At 36.0% G+C, this 19,709-nt stretch overlaps 2 protein-coding genes across 2 annotated transcripts; both read right to left on the bottom strand.

Annotated features, from left to right (window-relative positions):
• Window positions 1–3,534: 3,534 nt before the first annotated feature.
• Window positions 3,535–5,743, bottom strand: LOC122591027 (receptor-like protein 7). Its single transcript, XM_043763215.1, has one exon. It carries the CDS (start codon window positions 5,684–5,686, stop codon window positions 3,698–3,700), a length of 1,989 nt encoding a protein of 662 aa, XP_043619150.1. The 5' UTR covers window positions 5,687–5,743; the 3' UTR covers window positions 3,535–3,697.
• A 1,630-nt stretch (window positions 5,744–7,373) lies between these two features.
• Window positions 7,374–15,560, bottom strand: LOC122591026. The gene is made up of 16 exons (XM_043763214.1): window positions 15,151–15,560; window positions 13,395–14,098; window positions 11,772–12,752; window positions 11,217–11,507; window positions 11,023–11,094; window positions 10,854–10,934; window positions 10,742–10,779; window positions 10,572–10,659; window positions 10,373–10,501; window positions 9,271–9,468; window positions 9,095–9,174; window positions 8,940–9,012; window positions 8,726–8,827; window positions 8,348–8,453; window positions 7,818–7,905; window positions 7,374–7,670 (listed from the first exon to the last, which is right to left on the bottom strand). The coding sequence occupies exons 1-16, from the start codon at window positions 15,509–15,511 to the stop codon at window positions 7,490–7,492; spliced, it is 3,573 nt and encodes a 1,190-aa protein (XP_043619149.1). The 5' UTR covers window positions 15,512–15,560; the 3' UTR covers window positions 7,374–7,489.
• Window positions 15,561–19,709: the final 4,149 nt, after the last annotated feature.

Genomic DNA, 19,709 nt, shown 5'->3' with positions numbered 1-19,709 from the left:
GGCCCATGAAAACAGGTTGAAAAGAGATCTAGATGCTCAAGTAAAGAGTTGTTATAAAATTCGGGCAAGGAGCCAGTGAGGCTCGGATTGACTCCTAGGTTAAGAAGTCTCAGGTTCGGTAAGCGAAGTATTGCTAACGGAAGTTCATCTTGTAGTTGACAGTTATGGAGTTTGATTGACTTAAAGGAAGTAAAGCTTGCCAAGAGAGGAGGTATGACAAATCTAACGAAGACAGCTGCACCAACTTAGAGATTTCAAAAGGTATTTAGCCCGTGAAGTTAGATTTAGAAAGATCAAGGCTTTTTAGTTGCATTAGATGAGCAATCTCAGGTGGGATTTCAGATTTAGCGAAGTCATTCATCGAGAGGTTGAGCTTATGAAGATGAACAAGGTTAAAGAGGTTATTGGTTGAGTTAATTGATCCATGAAGAAAGCTTTTGCTCAAGTCAAGCCCAATCACATGGCCCTTATCACTACAGGCCACACCATCCCAAAAACAACAATTACGATGGTATTGCTTGTGATCTGCCTCCACGAATCAAGCGTTTGATACCCGTGAGCAGTGTCGTGATTTTCATTAAAAATACTTTGCTTAAACTGAAACAAAGCCACACATTCCACATAACCAGTTGATAGCGATGTGGTGCATATGAGGACCGGCAGTAGGTATATACAGGATATGATTTGCATAAATGTGAAGTGATTGAAGATTGGAGCCATGGGGGTGAATTAACTGAGAGGAGTTTGAGTTGGATTTCAAAGTGTTTGTAAACACATTCAACTGATATATGATTAAAGAACACATCATCATCATAATTTTATATATAACGAATATCACTATAACTTTGAAGAGACAATGACACTTTCACTTTCACGATGGCTTTCGCCAAAAATAAATACCCAAAGCATTATTTTAACTGCAATACCAGTAATGAACCGGAGCCGTATATATATATATATATAAGGGTAAGATAAAATGATTCCACCTAAAAAAAATCCAAAAAAAGTCCATTGATTTTCGTAACTTACACGCCACCATCATCGTCTACTACGATATACAAGACTTTTGTGTAAAAACATTAAGACTTTCCGGCGACGGGCCCACCGGAAAATCATGTGTAAGTTACTTACACATGTGTAACTTATACATGTGTAAGTTAACTTACACATGATTTTCCGGCGACGCGGTGGCCGAAAAATCATGGTGGTGGTCGGTGATAACAATTGAGATTGAAAAATAATTGTTATTGATGATCTTTGGTTGATACAACCGGTTACAATTTATAAGAGAAATTTTGAGCTAAATATGGAAAACATATCAAATTCAATCTTCAGCATCTTTATCTTGGAGTAACGCCCAAGCCAGTCTTTATTGATGGAAATGATGAAACTAATTCTGATCCTCAAATATTTCTTTCTTTCTAACACTCCCCCTCAAGTTGAATAATGGGATTTCCAATATTCAACTTGGATTAGTTTTGAGTTTGGCTTGAGCTATCGCCTTCTTCAGACAAGGTAACTTTGATTTGAGTTGCCGTCTTCAGACATGGTAGCTTTTGGTTTGGACTACCGCCTTCTTCAGACATGGTATTTTTGGTTTGATCTACCGCTTTCTTCAGACATGGTAGATTTCGGTTTGGAGCTACCGCCTTCAGACACGGTAGTCTCATAGTTTATTTAGTGAGATACCGCCTTCGGACATGGTATATTTGGTTTGAGCTACCGCCTTCAGACATGGTAGTCTCACAGTTTATTTAGTGAGATACCGCCTTCGGACATGGTATATTTGGTTTGAGCTACCGCCTTCAGTCATAGTAGTCTCACAGTTTATTTAGTGAGATACCGTCTTCGGACATGGTAGCCTTGGGTTTGATTGTTAAGCTACCGTCTTTAGACATGGCAACTTTGATCTGTGCTACCGCCTTCGGCTTTACTTCTTTATATACCTATATCTCCCCCTAAAAAAAAATACAAGCATATTTCTTACTTTTCTAACACTCCCTCTCAAGTTGGAGCGTTTGCTTTTCTTGCGGGCTCAGAGATTTGAACCCGTCTTTTTTTTTATTCCAAGCCGATCCCCTCTTTCGATATTTGGAGAAATTTCAATTGTTCACAACTTTTATGGACACTAAGAGCTTGCCCATTTAAATGTTTTGGTGTTGGACTACAATGAAAACGGCTAAGCCCAGTCTAAGAATTAGGCCCACTATGTGAATTAAAATCATTTTGAGAACTTAATAAATAAGAACTTTGAGGATTCTTTGGTGGAAAGGTACGGTCCACACAAAAAAAAGTCATCCCCTTTTTTCTCTCCACCAGCCGCCTTAACTCATTCCATTTTCCTCACCCGATCGGAAAAACTCTCCCTCTTATTTCTCTTGATTTCCGGCCGACAAAAATCTCACAAATCAAAGGAACAAGTGGTTTCTTAATAATAATTGTTATTGGCTATACTTGTGAATGACACTAAACAATTCTTTGTGGCTTTGAATTCAGCGGCTAGCATTACAAGGAATCAAGATGAATTTCTTTTTTATTGTTTGTCTTGATTAGCTGCTAATATTAGAGATTGAAGAAAACAAATACATTAGTTGCGGCTCTCTTTATATTGGGGGGTTTTGGCCGGAATTCGTCAGGGATCACAACGGTGGTGGCGGTGTGTCTTGACGCGCCAGAAAAAGAATAAAACGGCCGGAATTTGTAAATTACCGACAAACTTTTAGGTGGCGCGTGAGAGCGCGTCTGACCTCCGGCGGCAACAAAATTTTAAAGAGTTTTTCAGAATTTGATTTCTAAGCTAATGGTGGTGGAGGTGTAGTTTAAATCGAAGATCTAAAGGGTAAACTGTAGTCGAACAGATTTAGGGGTTTTTTTTTTTCTCTTTTTTTTTCCTTGGTCGGAATTTGTAGCCGGAATTGTGTCCGGATTCTTGGCTCTGATACCATGATAACAATTGAGATTGAAAAATAATTGTTATTGATGATCTTTGGTTGATACAACCGGTTACAATTTATAAGAGAAATTTTGAGCTAAATATGGAAAACATATCAAATTCAATCTTCTGCGTCTTTATCTTGGAGTAACGCCCAAGCCAGTCTTTATTGATGGAAATGATGAAACTAATTCTGATCCTCAAATTTTTCCTTCTTTCTAACAGTCGGAGATGATCATGGTGGTGGTCGGAGTTAACTTACACGTGTGTAAGTTACATGGACTATTTTAGGTGGACTCATTTTATCTTTCCCATATATATATATATATATATCAGGGGGCTTCCAGCAGTGATAGCTGAACTAACCAGATGGGCCGCCCAAAACCTGGAGCTGACATTGAAATCGGAAATCAACGTCGGACCCCGGCTATCCGAAGAAGGCAGACTGAAGCGGAGGAGCAGAAAATGCAACACAACAAGGGGCGAAGCAAAGGCTTGCGCGAAGGAAGAAGCGAATCAATTAGAATGGAGACAGGGAGGAGAGGTAAAAGATATATTTTCGATATATATATATATATTATAAAGTAAAAGAAAAATCTAAATAAATAATAAAAGCTTCCACTATTTGCGATGGATAACAAAGGGTGTGTGTCCAAAGTGCAAAATGGACTTGGTATCCCTCGGTCATTTTGGCCGGTTTTAACAACTCCGCTATCAACTCTTTTCTTTCTTGGAGCTCAATTGCTAACTCCAAACATTTATACTCTACACTTGTAACCTCGCAAGGAACCACTTGTAACCTCGTACTGTTAGATGGTTACCAAAAACCAGCCCGATCACTAGGCCAGTTCCAACCCCAACAAGTATGACAACCCAATCAACTCCGCTTGGGAAGTCAGGCTCGGTACCTTCATCAACTGGAACTGTTGAAGGATCCGATACTTCTAACGTTACACATTTCCTGGATAAAGGGTATCCACATAATGCTAAATTCCCAACATACGAATTGCTTTCAAAGGTATTGAACTGTGGACCTTGCGGTATACGTCCACTGAGGTTGTTGTAAGAGACATCAAAGACCTGAAGGAAATTCAGTTGTACCAACTCTTGAGGTATCATTCCAGATAGCTTGTTGATAGATAAATCCAACGACTCAAGATTTGTCAGCTTTCCAATGAACGGTGGGATGGCTCCAGAAAGTTGATTATTTGAAAGGTTAAGAAATCGCAAACCGATAAGGTCTTTGATGGACTCTGAGATGTTCCCTTCAAACTTGTTACTCGAGAGATCAATTGCTACAAAGATTGGTATCTTCTCATACTCCAAACTTACACCCTTGTTAATCATAATCATTGAGTATGAATAATTCCCACCCCAGGTATAAACGACCTGCTCGTTGTTTGACACCTCAACAGTAGAAATTTCTGTTTCCATATAACCTGCAGTTGCTTGTGTCTCTTTCATTGCTGACCATTCTTGGAAGTATTGTTGTGGCAAATTGCCAGAAAACGAATTGTATGATAGATCAATGATCCGTAACTTTGTGAAGCTATAGCCGGTCTTGCTTGAAGCCCTTACAACACCATGGAACTTGTTGGACCTAAGAACGAGAACCTGCAGCCCTGAAATTGCACCCAGCCAAAACGGAAATACGTCCTCCAAATAGTTATTTCCAAGATCTAGGAGCTCGAGTGAGTCACAACTTTCCAGCGATCTAGGTACACCACCCTTCAACTTGTTTTTACTTAAACTAATCATCTGAAGCTTGCATTCATTGGTAAATGTGTTGGGAATGGTTCCCTGTAAATTGTTGTTTCTAAGATTTAACACCGACAACGAGTTGCTCAATTTTCCTAAGCATGGAGGAATGGAGCCGGTAATGTTGTTAAATGATAAATCAAGTAGCTGAAGAGATTGAACATTGCATAAGGATGGTGCAATTTCTCCGGTAAACTGATTGTTCGAGACAAAAAAGTTCCTAGTGCCTGGAGGTGGCAATGGGATCGATCCATGTAGCATGTTATGACTTAGATCCAATATCTGTAGACTAACCCAAGGAGAAACCGGTGAATGCTGCTCAAAACCCTTTAGAAGATTTTGTGTGAGCGAAAGTTCACTCAGTGTTTCCTTGCTAATGTTCCACATCCACCCCGGTACTAGGCCATCGATTTTATTGTTATCAAGATACAAATGATTCAACTGATGTTGAAACCGTATAAAGTCAGGAAAGACTTTCAAGTTACAGGATTCCAACCGCAAGACTAAGAACTGTGGCAGAGTCTTGTGATTCGTGAGGTTATTGATGACGGAAAGTGTGATTTTGTTCCAACCTATGTAGAGATATTTGAGTTTCTTGAGAGAAAGGAAAGTATCAACCTCCAAAGTGCCACCAATATTGTTATCATTCAAAAATAATGTGTCGAGATCTTGGAGATTTATCAATGAGCTTGGAACTTGGCCTGTCAACTGATTGTTGGAAAGGTCTAACATCCTAAGTTGGCTCATATTAAAAAAAGATGTTGGAATCTCACCATACAGGTTGACACCAAGAAGATCCAAAAGAGCAATCTTATTCAGCTTTCCAAACCAATCTGGCAACTTCCATCTATCGAAATTACTTTCGGAGAGAGACAAATATGTGAGGTCATGAAGGCTTTCTAAAGAAGGAAGGTGACCGGTAAACTTATTACGATAAAGATCCAGGACCGTAAGCTGTGTCAGATTCATGATCGAAGATGGTATTTGACCGATCATGCCATTAGCACCAAGGTGGAGTTCTCTAAGTTTCGATTGATTCCCAATAAATGATGGTATCTCACAATTTAAATTATTGCCACCAAGGTCCAAATAAGAGAGATTTGGAAACATAACAAGCAAGTCACACTGGTTGCTTGCGTTAATACTGAAAGAAAGTTTTAAATAAGTGAGTTTTGATAAGCTTTCCAAAGAGGGGATACGCCCCGAAAAGAAATTACTACTTAGATCTAGAACTGTAAGCTGTGTCAGGTTGCTTAATGATTGCGGAAAAGGCCCGCTGAAAGCACAGTTACTTAAATTCAACCAGTTCAGATGTGTAAGGTTCCCGATAGAAGCTGGTACATCACCTTGAAAATTCGTATTGGCAACAATCAGTTGCTTAAGTTGACTGTTACCATTAAACTCGATAAAATAACCGTTAAGGTGATTGTTACCTTGCACGTCTAAAACTTGGAGCGTTGGAAGGTTGAATATAGTTAGTGGGAATTTACCAATAAGCCCACAATCTCTAAGAACCAGTGATTTCAATGAAGATGAATTGGCCAAGATAAGAGGTATTTCAGAATCTATGTTGACCTCTGAAAGGAGGAGTTCCTTCAGAGTCTCAATGGAGTTTTGAACCAGATTTTTAAAGCCAAGACCTTGCAGCTTTAGACCGGATCCTGTTAAATCCAAGGAAACTAATAGACTCAGATTTGACATTTCTCTTGGGACCTGGCCACTGAAAACTGAATAAGACAGGTTCAAATTTGCTAACCGCGATAAATGTCCTATTCCAGATGGAATTTGAGAGAAATGGAAATCATTATCTGCAAGGTTGAGACTACGAAGGTAAATGAGGTCAAAGAGACTGCTGTTTGGATGAAGTGGGCCATAGAGAAAGCTGCTGCTCAAGTCGAGCCCGATTACATGACCTGAACTACTACTGCACTCGACCCCTTCCCATAAACAACAATCGCGTGTATCATTTGACCATGAAGCGACCTTCGTATAAGCACGAGGATCAAAGGATACCGACTTATTTAAAGACATGGTATTTTTAAACTGAAATAACATAGAGCACTCATCAACATGGCTTATCGAAGTATACTTAGTGGCCAAGGAAGATTGAAGAATATATAGTAATAGCATTAGCATTAACACAAGCATGTATTTTACCATGATGCTGGACATGAATATATATCTATATGTGTGTGTGTATATATATATAATAATAATAATAATATGTATGTATATATAGAGGGCAATTAAATGAGAACATTGTTACGTAGTAGGCTTAGTTCTTTCCTTTCCAAGTGGTCAACTATAACATATGTGGAGATGATTCTCACCACAAAAAATGAGTCAATGAGATATATCAAGTGTGTACATATCTATAACTTGTTAGATGGGAAGACTTTGGAAAATGAAACACATAAATGAAACAAAATATTTTCGATTTTGTTTAGCATTTTTCATTATCGTACCAAGGCAGATCTATACAGGTATGTATGACTATTTAGTATCCAACCCCCCATTGACCAAAAGTCAAAAACAGTTTCCCTCTATTATCTTATATGTTACTCCTATAATAAACTTGTACTATTGTTCATTATATGTTCTAATTTTGAATTCTTTTACCAAAGAGATCTAATATTTCATGAAGCATGTTCACACAAATAATCAAATGAGAATGCATAGCTGGACTAATGTTTCATCAAGAAAAAAGCAAAGATTTTTCTTGAATTACTCAACAGAAAATAATCTCTTATGGCGAAATGATTGTTAAACATGAGACACAAGTTTTGGGTTTATACACATCTACCTGATTTGTGGGCTGGTTATACTGGAAATGTATGTACATAATCGCTGAATTCTAAAAAATCCCAGTTCAATATCTTTAAACGCTAATGCAAACCCAGCTGAGAGTGACAAAGAACTTTGTGGCTCCTCAGTTGGAATGTCAATATGATACGGAACAGCTTCTGATGGATAAATACCCCTGTAGAATATTAACTAGCCATGGTCAGACAATGGATAATGCAAGAAATGTAATTGGCTCAACCAGCATACTTTACACAGATGAATACTAAGCATCAACTCTACTGACAAACAAATATTATATATATATATATATAAAGGGATACACCTTCCCAAGCAGGAAACGTCCAAAGTCACAGTTGCCCTCTTGTGGCATCTTAAATCAAAGAAACAGAGCTCCAGGTCAAGTTGTTTAGCTGCAAAAAGAAAATTTAACAAAATTGGAATTTAATACTAATGTGGTCTACAGAGAAAATTGCTGACAACTAGATAGTAAATATAAATAAAAATGAAGCGGGACCAACGAATATATAATCTTATGGAAATTAGAGCTGATTAATGGTAACTTTAAACATGGCATAACTGACCGGCTAGAAAACGGGTCTCAATGGGTCAGGTTAGGTAACCTAGTAAAGATTTTAGTAAACTTTTTGCAGATGATTAATGCGTAGTATGATAACAAAAACTACATTAATACAGCTAATACAAATTACCAACTTTATAAAACAATTTAGAAGGTTGTAAACATTGGAAAAAGATTACTTTTACCCAATTGAACCTTTTCTAAAAGCTATATACTTCTTGATTTTATCTGCTTCCCATTGAAGATAGAACATATATGTGGAAACTATGCATTACCTATGGGTGTGTAAAATCTTGTGGAAATCAGGTTTTTTAGATCTATTCTTGCTTGTTGTATCTCCGCCAACACATCTAACAGATTGCCGAAAAGAGAACTAGTTGCCTGCAGAAACATAATCAAACCAAATGCTTATGTTTGAGCTTGTTGCCAAACAAGAAAAACTTGTTCATAACTTAGACTACATAACACTTAAAGATAGCTAAAGTATCAGTTTCATGCTAATCAATAATCATTGTTATAAAGCATGAGAACCCAAAGACTCAAAAGATTTGGTTCATGTAATAGCTGGATAATGAAAGTGTTTTAATTTGTTTGTTGATTATATGTTGGTTATTATGTATATGCCCATATTCTGGCATCATCAGCATACTCACTTGAGTTTCTTGTGCCAGAATTGCAGCACCGATATGCTTCTGTTTTATCCCGCCATTGAAGACAAATCCAAATGCAGTGCAAGCATCCATATCTTTGAAAAGCTACATGAAAAGAATGTAGATTATGCAGGTATATCATATATGAACAAGGAGAACTATATGATCTTGTTGATATATATATATATATGTGTGTGTGTGTGTATAACTCTTTTACCATGCTGATTTTTACGTTATTTAATTCATGCAAAATGGAAATGCTTGGGGCTAGACCAGCATTGACAGTTAACCTGTAAATTCCATAAATTAAATTAAACAAATAAATTGCAATTCAAGAGTTAAAGGTAAAAAAAACAAGTTTTCACAAAGAACCTTTGAGTCATTAGGTCAAGGTAATTGAGAACAACACAGCGGCAACCATCCATACTCTCGAGATGGTCTACAGTCCAAAGCTGGAAGTCGGGAGGTGGAATCAACAAAGAATTATTTATTAAACAGCATCACCTAACATAATATCATGCCACTAGTAACTTAAGTAAACTTATAACCTGCATATCTTTGCGTAGGATCTGGCAACGCCCTCGCTTCGTAACATAATCATTAACATATGCAATAGTGTCGCTGACGCTGGGTTCTCCTTTCATCTTACATGACTTGTGAAGAGATTCGGTCAAGTTTGCAATCCGTGTATCGATATGATCTAATGTCTTTCTCAATGAAATCACTTTGTCATTGTCAAGTTGACTCTGTAGAGGCCACACATAGAGTAAGCAAAACCAAGCTTGTTTTTCCTCTTTCACAAGCTTGCAGTTTATAGTTATATATAAGTTTGCTTAATGCAAAATACATGAAATAAAAAGAAAAAGATGCAGCAGCATGTAAAGTAAAACACGTTTCAGCCAGAAGAGCAAAACTGTCACAATGGATTAGATAGTATGTATTGCACATCAAACTACCCTATAGCATGATTCTTTATAAACTTAAGTAAACAAAACTAGTGCCTGAAGGATGAAGCGGTGTCTTATAATAAGAAAAAACATTCCAGCAACAACAATTTGGGGTGGTGGCAGCACCGAAAGCAGCTGGCTACTGAGGGTGAATAAGTGGTGATGTGTCACTTGGTTGGGAAAAGGGTTGATGTGGCACATACCTATTGGTGCTATCTAATCTTAAATCTGGGGGTGGGTTTTTCTTCATATATTAGTAAATCTCCAAATTAACATCCTAGATGACCACTCTAACATTTAGAAACAAATATATACAGATTGACTCAAATTTGGAACGATTAAGCTAGGCACTTTGTTTCTAAACAACTAACTACTGTCAAAATTTGGAGAATACAAATATAACAGTTTCCAGAAACTTCACAACTACGTACCAGTTTCTCCCTAGTATTTGAAATTTTAAATTTTAAAAAATCAAATATCAGAATAACTCAGCAAATTTCAGCAGGGCTATAAGAGTTAAGATACCGACTTTCAGTTGTCCAGTGTATTTTGCGTACTGTGAGCGTTTACATGAAAATTTCAGGTCGTTCTAAGATGCTAGTGGCGCTCGAAAATATATAGGGGCAGACAATTTACCTTTTTAAAGCCACATTTGCAAACATGTAATAGCATATCCTGTGTAAGATGAAGGTGAAAAAGGTACCTCTTGAAGGTCCTTCTTGTTGACTGACAAGGACTCGCAATGAACATCTGGAGATTTTTGTGATAGAAAAGTTGACCTTAATAGCACTTCAGACTCCAATAACCCATTCGCAAGTATTTTTCTCCTTTTCTACACACTAAATGGAATAAAAAAGGGAGCAAAATGACATTTAAGCCAGATACATGAGTGATATGAGTACCAGTAACTTCTCTCGCTTCACATGCAGAAGCTGCAACTTTGCCTGCTCGTGTACTAATTTGCACAAGAGTAGCTTTAATTCTCCAGCTCTGCAATTTCCTTTTGTTAGAAAAATTAGTAATGTTAAGAACATGCAAGGAAATCAACAGCACACTGCAGCAGTGAAGTTACCTTTTTTGTGGAATACAGTTACTGACATCAACGCTTTTCTGTATGTATAAAAATCTAATCTCAGTCTGAGCAGGTAAAAGTTAAGTTGCAAATCTGATAATCAAATGATAACCTGAGATCGAATTTCATCAGAAAGAATCTGATAGGTTTTTGACCTTAGAAGTTGATCCATAATGCCTGCCAGTCGATCAATCTGCATATACAGATATACTAACTGTCTATCAACAAAGATCAATATATAGCTCAGCATTAAGAGATTATATGAGGATAAAGAGGCATACTGCATGCAAATTGAGCTTATCAAGTGATTGAGGTAAAAGTTCTTTTGTTTCTTTAGAGAGCATTGCAATCATCTGCATGTAGAAACACAAATAAAGACTAACTCAGACCAAAGCATCCTTCCATTATTGAAGGTGGGTTTCCTCACTTACACAAGCATAAAATTCGATGCAAGTATTAAACAAATAAAACAAACCTCAATTGGATTTTTACAAGAGTGTCCGATCATTGGTACTGTGTTCTCACTTGAGAGTTCAGAACTTGCATGATCTTTTGAGATATTTGGGCCCCTCTGAGTTATAGCAGTAGTCTCAACCATGACGTCTTCAGCCTTTCTCGCCCTCTCATTTACTACATTTCCATTTAATGAATGATGAAGATTGGAGGACAGTACATTTTCCTCAAGCAAGATATGAACGTTGCCATCATGCAGTGTGTTGGGCTGATGTTTATTTGATGGACTTTGACAAAGATCATCGTGCAAATTCTGAACACCATATACATACAAGAGTCCAATTAAACTCAAAATAATATATATCATGTGGTTGTCATCAGAATATATAAATTACAAACTAACCACTTTCAAACTGTACACAAAGTAGAATATGTGTATGGCAGTTGATTTTAAGGCATATAATACCACATGGAATGATAGAATGCAAGGGTGCATGTTGCATATAAGTTGCTCAAGATTTAAATGTCTGTGAGAGTCCTTGATAAAATAAACAAAAATAAAATAATGTGCACTGACCTTTTGACAAGATTGTTCATCTGTCCTATCATGCAAAACCATAGAAGCTCTTTTGGTCTCTCCCGAGGCAATGTCAGTCACCACAAAGTTAGTTTGCAACTTCTCAAGGCTCTCAGCCTTCAATGGGGTTGTGGAGTTCTCCATCGTTTCTGAGTAATAATGGACATCTCTATCATCCACCATTTCCTCTTCGGTGGGCATTACTAGAGTAGATTTTTCTATCCTCTCAATGTCCATGGCGTCAGCCTTATCAGCAATTTCCCCAGACCCTTCAAAGTGACCCGGCTCATTATGCTGAGGGAACTGTTTTGCATTTTTCAAAGAACTGCTTGTGAATTCTGATGCATTTCCACTCTTTAACTTTTTCTGTGGACAATAATCAAAATTTTCAGAAGAGCCAAATTTGTTTTTATCTTCCAATGACAACAGATCTGTTTGCGACTTTGCCCCAGACTCTGTGCTTTCAGGTGGTATCAGCAACGGCGATGCAACTTTGACAAAATTCTGGATAACTGGTTTCCCCCGCCTAATATCATCCATGTTTGTTGAGCTTGCTAAACCTCTCTTCATATGATCAGAAGATAATAATTGACGCTTGCCATTCAGAGAATTGGGTAGGGAAGCTTTGTAGTTTTTTACTAGCAAAGTATTTGAAGGAGTCATCTTGAAGGTTGAATCTTCAAGTTTAGCATTCAAGGCCGCAGAAAAGGGAGAAGCCTCAAGCATATTGAGTTTAGAAATGCTTTTCTGCATAAATGGAACACTCCAACCATATTTCGGATTTTCAGCTCTTATAGAAACACTTGAATGATTATTAAGAGGAGTCATAAGTGGAGATTTAGATGGGAATTTATTTTCTATCCCGATAATAGGATTAGACTTAGGATTGGAATTGCCATGGCTGTAAGCTGAGAAGTCCAAACTTGACTTCATCTGGAATGCATCTTTGATAGTCTCCTTGTTATTAGCACTGGGAGTAGCCTAGAATGAAAGAAAACTTTAGAAATAAACTAGAATACATTGAGGGGGCAGAAAATCGAATTACAGGTAGGAAGTTACTAAAATATTGTTCTTAGCTAGAATACGTTTATATTTCTATTGTTCTTAGCTATGCACTCTAGGGTGAAAACAATTTATAGGTAGGAAGTTACTAAGATATTGCCACATATGCTATTACAAACGTCAAATAGAAATATAAAAAACAGAACACATTAGTAATGCAGAAATAGTCTGAAAAAGTAAGCATTGCATGAGAAACCAACCAGACAACCGCTAAGCTAATATGAAGTGCAATCCCATTCTGATCTCAAAAATTAAAACTTCAATTGGGATCCTATACCCCGTTTACATAAATTAACATTTTAAATTGCAAGTTCATACTTAAGTTAGGGAAAATGAAGCATGACAATAATGGAGCAATTCGAGAGAACCCATATGTAAATAATGCTGAACATGTAACATCTGAGACAAAAATGAGGCAGCGATGCATCATCCAGCCACGTTTACCCCTCACTGTACAAGTCATTTTGGAATGTATCTTTATAAAAGAAAGTATGCCAAATAAATAAACAGAAAAGAGAAAAAAAAAATGCATTTTATATCTCACTAATTGTGTGTCCTTACCATAATAGATGAACTAGGAGACACATGTTTAGAGATCTCAATATCGGATTCGTGAAATGAGATACCTACTCCTATCTGCTTAGTGGGAGAAACTTCTGATCCATCATTGACCGCACCAAACTCATTATGCTTATAGGAAGCCACTTCATTGACCATCTCATGAGCAATAATTCCTTGTAGATGATTAGCTTCATCCAAACTAAAATCCATGAGGTTAGACACATTTTCTTGTGTTGCCTCGGCATTCCTTGGTGATTTGAGTATAGAAACACGAGGAGAGATGATCACATGTGAATCCTTCCTAGCTTCTGCCAAGAGTGCATCCAGTGTAGGAGATAGTTTCCCATAATTGTACATGTTACGGTAATCTCCAACAATACTCATATCATTGGACTCTGAACCAGAACTTAACTTAGTAGAAGAAACAGAAGGTTGATTATTGAGGTTCTTAGGTACAGTCATTTGCATTAAAGTTCCTGTATTAGTTGGAATCGAATCGTGAGATGGGGTTTTCTCATCAAAGGAAAGGTTAACTCCTGTTGATGTTTTCAATTCGACTTCTGATTCTGCCCTAGCAAGGTTACGAAAATGCATAGAAAAGGCTGTTGAATCCATAGTCTGATCATGATCCCCTTCTGAAACTTCAGAGTCCAGTAACTCTCGTCTGATAAAACTTGTTGATACAGGACCAAAAAAATTATCTTCTGCAAATAAAATATGATTTGGAGATGTATTAAAACTTACACTGGATAATACAACTTTTATGAAGCAGAGAATATCATTCAACTAATATCGATTTTCAAGCAAAGCTAAGCTTTTTATGTTGCCCCCCATTAAGTTCAAATACTGTTCTTCATCATGACGCCATTCAAGGTGATTAATCCACTTTTTTGAATTCCAAAACAACAAAAACTACTAATAGTGATTAAATGACCAGTGATTTTATCACAGTCGCTCGTATTCTAATAACAACAATAACATGAAAAGCTCAAAAATATGAAATTATAGACGAAGTTACTTATAATCTAAGTGATATACTATTATAAATAAAGGGGTTAGGTATTGTAAAACAAGTATTAAAGTAAAACAAATAGGACAAGATCTTGACCATTAGATCATGGTTAAATTGATGCACGAAGATTCACGAAGCAATTGATGCACGATGATTTCCATGATACACGTTGATTTTTAGTGAAGAGAAATCTATTGTTTTATTTGTTTTACTTTAAAACTTGTTTTATTTTACCTAAAACCTATAAATATATATATATATATATCAATTAAACCAAATACTAATTCTAATGGTACCCTCTGATAGTTACCTACTGCAGTTCTTACACTGTATTGATGTCCCAACGTAATCAAAATGAAACTTCATTGCTTATCAAAAGCTTACAACTTTCATACCATCCAACATTCATTTAACTAATATTCTTGCATATAAAGAGCCGAGCTTTAACTAAGCAACTCAAGTTTGAGCTCATTCTCTTCAATTTTTATTTTAAGCTCAAATATACCTGAGTCGGGGTCAAGCTTATAAGGGCAATATGTAAGTGTATATACATAGACTGAAGATGCAAATTATTTTTTTGTTATCAAATGTTACTTTTAGATGTAGATTCAACGCGAGCCGAGACCAAGCTTAGCAGGCTCTCTGGCAGCCCTACCGACAATACTAACTAGTGTAATTTCCTTTAGGGTCATTCAAACAGAAAGTAAATATTTATATTTTGAACTATAATATATATATATATACCATCATTTGAGGTAGCAGAACCAACAGTACTTCCACCAGAAGACGGAGACGAGCCAACAAGACGTAAAAACGGACTCTGCGGACCCGAACCCGAACCCGGATCATTCTCCTCGTCATTATCATTATCGTTATCATTCTCGGTATCATTCCAGAACATCCGGTTGGGTTGGTTAAAAGGGGAATCACTTGGCGGTGAAACGGGTGGAGATTTGTCCGGCGATCCGGAATATTCATCTCGATTAAAAATGCGAACAAGTGTGGTTTCGGCGAAGCTCACTCGGCGTTGTCGTTTTTTGTTGAATTTTTCTTCTGATTTTGTGTTTGAATTGTTGTCGGGATTTGGAACTTGTGGTGATGACATTTTTGCTGATTTTGAGTGAGTGTTGGATTTAGGGTTTTCAGGATTTGGGGATTTTTGGATTTGGGGGTTTTAGGAGAGAAGGAATTTGGAATAGCGGGAAAGTTTTCAACTTTTCATTTACAACTTTTTTAACTCCCGTAGCTGTCTTATTTAGAAAATGATAAATATTCCTAACCAAATAACCTAATAATCCTTTTAATATATTAAAAAGGTGACATGTGTTATCTATTAATTCTATTTCCTAATCTTGTCTCTTGATTTTTCCACATGTCACCATCACATAGTTAAAAGGATTATTAGGCTATTTGGCTAGGAGGATTAATCATTTCCCTACATCTTATTTTGAAGATTCAAATTGTATAAGACCGTGGGGAGTGGAACATTACACCGGCGTTATAATCATTGGAATGCTCTGGAACGCTTTTGGAAATCCCCTATTTCATCCCAGGGGTGTTTCGCTCTCTTATTTTTCGTGCCCCGTAACAATTGTAATGTGAGGCTTTGCACATTCCACTTTGTCTTTTTGCCTACACTTTCTCCTTAATTGGTTTGCCATACCTATACATTTGTAGTATGTTTCTTAATTTGTGTACCCTTTCTTGTTTTTTCTTATATAAAATACACTGCAACCGTTTTTTCCTTGCCAAATTTAGTATACAAAACATTCCCTCATACAACATCATATTTACAAAAATGAATCATCAGAACGCCGTTTTAATTATGCACGTCGGATCATCAGACGACAATGATTTCGAAGAAACACAACCTGAACATAGAGTTTTTTCACCGTCAAACAATCCCACAAGACAAAAGAATCGGAAGAAAGAAACCGATAAGCCAACAAAAAAACAGAATTAAATGCCTTGGAATAGGGACGAAGGCATGGCTTTGTGTCGAACTTGGGTTAATGTATCTGAAGACCCCAACTGTGGTATATATATATATATATATATATATGAACAATCAAATAAGAACAAACTTAAAATAAGAACGGTGAGAATACTGAAAAAACATCATTTTGATGCATTAAAAGTCCATAAAACTAACATAGTGCATAACTAATTATCGTTATTTAAGTGTTTAACAACACATTGATCCGTCAAAATCGAAAAAATCACGTTTTTTGGTGGATGCATCGTTTTGAAGAATATGCATCCAAGATGGATGCACAAAACAAAAAACATGATTTTCTTGATTTTGACAGACCAATGTGTTGTTAAACACTTAAATAATGATAATTAGTTATGCACTATGTTAGTTTTATAGACTTTTAATGCATCAAAATGATGTTTTATAAGTGTTCTCATCGTTCTTATTTTAAAACTGTTCTCACCAGAGTGTTACTCTATATGTATTAAAAGAATTTTTTTGGTCTAAAAGTTATAGAAACATATCATAATAATTTAAATAAACCACTCTATTGAAGTCTCGAGTCATTGCAGGGTAAGAGGTCAAGATTCGAACTGTTGTTCAGCAGTTTGACCGAATTTACAAAAATATGAGTGGTTCGAACTATCAAACTGGTTCGTATGACACTAATATAGTTATTCTTGCTATGAACGAGTACGAGTCAACAAGTTCGGAGTTTGTATTTTTTGAAGAATGACATTTCTTGAGAGCATCTTTGTAGTGGGATGTTGTGGAAAATTGGGGTGCCGAGTTTTAGTTCAGCGGGTCAACAAAGGTCATCACGTGCGGGGTCGTCACATAAGGGCAAGTCTACAAATGACATAACATTGGAGATGCTTGAACTTTAAGAAAACAGAACATAAAACAAATGATATGAATTTATTGGCTAATGACTTATCTCATCTCCCACCGAATGAAAAAAATGTTATGGAGCAAATGAAACGAAAGATTCGCGCCAAATACGGATTTGATAACGTCTAGTTTTAGGGTTTTATTTTATTATTTACTTTTAGTTTTTTTACTTTTTATTAAGTACTTTTATTTTATACTTTTATTGTATATATAATATATATAAATAATATATATAACATTTATTTATAAAAAAAAAAATGGAATGCCTTAGAGCAATCTTCCATCCCTAAGGAACGGGGGGAAAGCCCCTAATGATTACCATAAGCCACAAGGAGTAAAGGAGGGCATTCACTTAATGCTCCACTCCTCATAGTGTAACAATCTGATTTGACATTTAAGGTTTTTTCCTATACGTCAGTTTTTCACTTATCCTCTCTATAAATACCTTTTACCCACAACAATAACATATTAATTTTTTTTACAAACAACAACATAATTTTTACATCACCAAATTCATAATTACGCTACATTAGATGAATCAATGATAAGTTGATGTAGTAATTTAGAGTTCCCCTGATAACCTATAAGTCCCAGATTCAAATGTTGACATTATTAATTGTTTTCAAAATTTAATAAAATTATTAGCGCTTAACATATAACTTTTTGTATAAATGATAAAAATTATAAATGTCATCATCATTAATTGTTTTCAAAATTAAATAAATAGTTACATAAAAATTAGGAAAATGATAAATACTCATAACCAGATAGCCTAATAATAATAATATTCAAAAATTATTAGGCTATTTGGTTAGAAAGATTAATCATTTCCTTAAATATAAATTCAATTTATGTTACTATTAAAAAATGATGGTATCCACCATTCTTCATCCCTGGTTAAACCACCACCACACACTTTGAGTTTGACAAACTTTGAATTCACTCATCATCTTCTTATACTCCAGCTCTTTTCTGTATTCTAGATCGGTACTTTTTCTCTTATAACTAACTTCAACATCATCACACATAACATATGGATCCTTCCCCATGGATTTCCAAGGATGGACATCCTCCACATCATCACCCACATCATGACACTTCTATGGACAGTCTCCACATCACCTATGGATCTCTCACATACAATTCCATTGCGGAAGGTCTAATGATTTGAACAAGTGACACTTGATATTACGCATGCCTTCACGTTTAAAAGGTAAATTTCTAATATCATGGGAACTCAAAATTCAATCTTATATCTACAAACTAACAACTTCTCTGCCAATTTTCTCAAAAAAGGTCTCAAGTGACCACTTGGTCTAGGTGGTCCTCACCCCCCAAAAAAAAGTCACACAACACGCTCCCAAAGTAACCATTGATGAGTCTCATGGGGCAATTTATGTATCCGAAACCGCGTGTCAAGTTATGCCGAAAAGTTAGGGGAAAAAACCACTACCCAATAAAAAACGGGTAAAAGAACCGAGATAAAACAATTGGACACATTTCACCCTTATTCTTTTAATTTTACAATTAATGATTTAATAAAACTCAATGTAATAATAATTATATATAAAATCATTTAATAAAAAAATTCAAATTAATTGAAATGCTTATATATTACTATAAATTGAAAGGTCAATGTAAAGGTACATGTAATTATAGTTAATCTAAATAACTTAATGCAGTAAAACATAATATTTCATTCAGAAAGTCGCAAAGAAAAAACATTTCAATATTAAAAAAAAAAACATTTCACCATATTTCAACTCCTCCTACATTACATAATTTATTTGAAGTCCTGCGAATTAAGAAAACAAATTACATTACTTAAAAAATCATAGTCTCATCCATATTTCGTGGCGAGATCACGTTCTTTATGAAGAGTGAACGCAAGCATAGTCGGATTTGTTATCTGATCGTGGGGTGTGTTAAACAACTCCATCGAACGTTAAAAAAGGCCTTTTCTTCAACGCTTTGTAATTGTGCGGCCAACAACTTTTCGGCCAACTCATCCGCTGCCCTTTTTTTCTCCTCATCATTATCATTCCAAAACATCAAGTTGGGTTGATTAAAAGAGGAATCACTTGGCGGTGAAATGGGTGGAGATTTGTTCGGGGATCTGAAATCTTCAACTCGATTAAAAATGCGAACAAGTGTGGTTTCGACGAAGCTTGCTCGACGTGCTCGTTTTCCAATAGAGTTTCCCTTCTTCTTTTGCTGATTTCGTGTTTGAATTGTTGTCGTGAATCGGAATATGTAATGATGACATTTTTGATGAGTTTGAATGTGTTGGATTTAGGGTTTTCAGAATTGGGGGATTGGGGGGTTTTAGGCGAGAAGATGGCATTTGGAATAGCGGGAAAGTATTCTCAACTTTTTTCATTTCTATAAATGAATTATATGTTTTACTATATATTTTTTTTTATTTGTATATCAGAAA

This window comes from Erigeron canadensis, chromosome 3 (assembly GCF_010389155.1).
Source record: "Erigeron canadensis isolate Cc75 chromosome 3, C_canadensis_v1, whole genome shotgun sequence".
Classification (NCBI taxonomy): Eukaryota; Viridiplantae; Streptophyta; class Magnoliopsida; order Asterales; family Asteraceae; genus Erigeron; species Erigeron canadensis.
This window is presented reverse-complemented; position numbering and strand designations above follow the sequence as displayed.

Coding starts and splice junctions, on each gene's coding strand:
- LOC122591027 (XM_043763215.1), bottom strand. CDS start 5,686: ATGATCGGTCAAATACCATCTTCGATCATGAATCTGACACAGCTTACG.
- LOC122591026 (XM_043763214.1), bottom strand. CDS start 15,511: ATGTCATCACCACAAGTTCCAAATCCCGACAACAATTCAAACACAAAA. Junction 11,508..11,771: donor ATGAACAATCTTGTCAAAAG/GTCAGTGCACAT, acceptor TATGGTGTTCAG/AATTTGCACGATGATCTTTG. Junction 8,828..8,939: donor ATAACGTAAAAATCAGCATG/GTAAAAGAGTTA, acceptor CTTTTCATGTAG/CTTTTCAAAGATATGGATGC.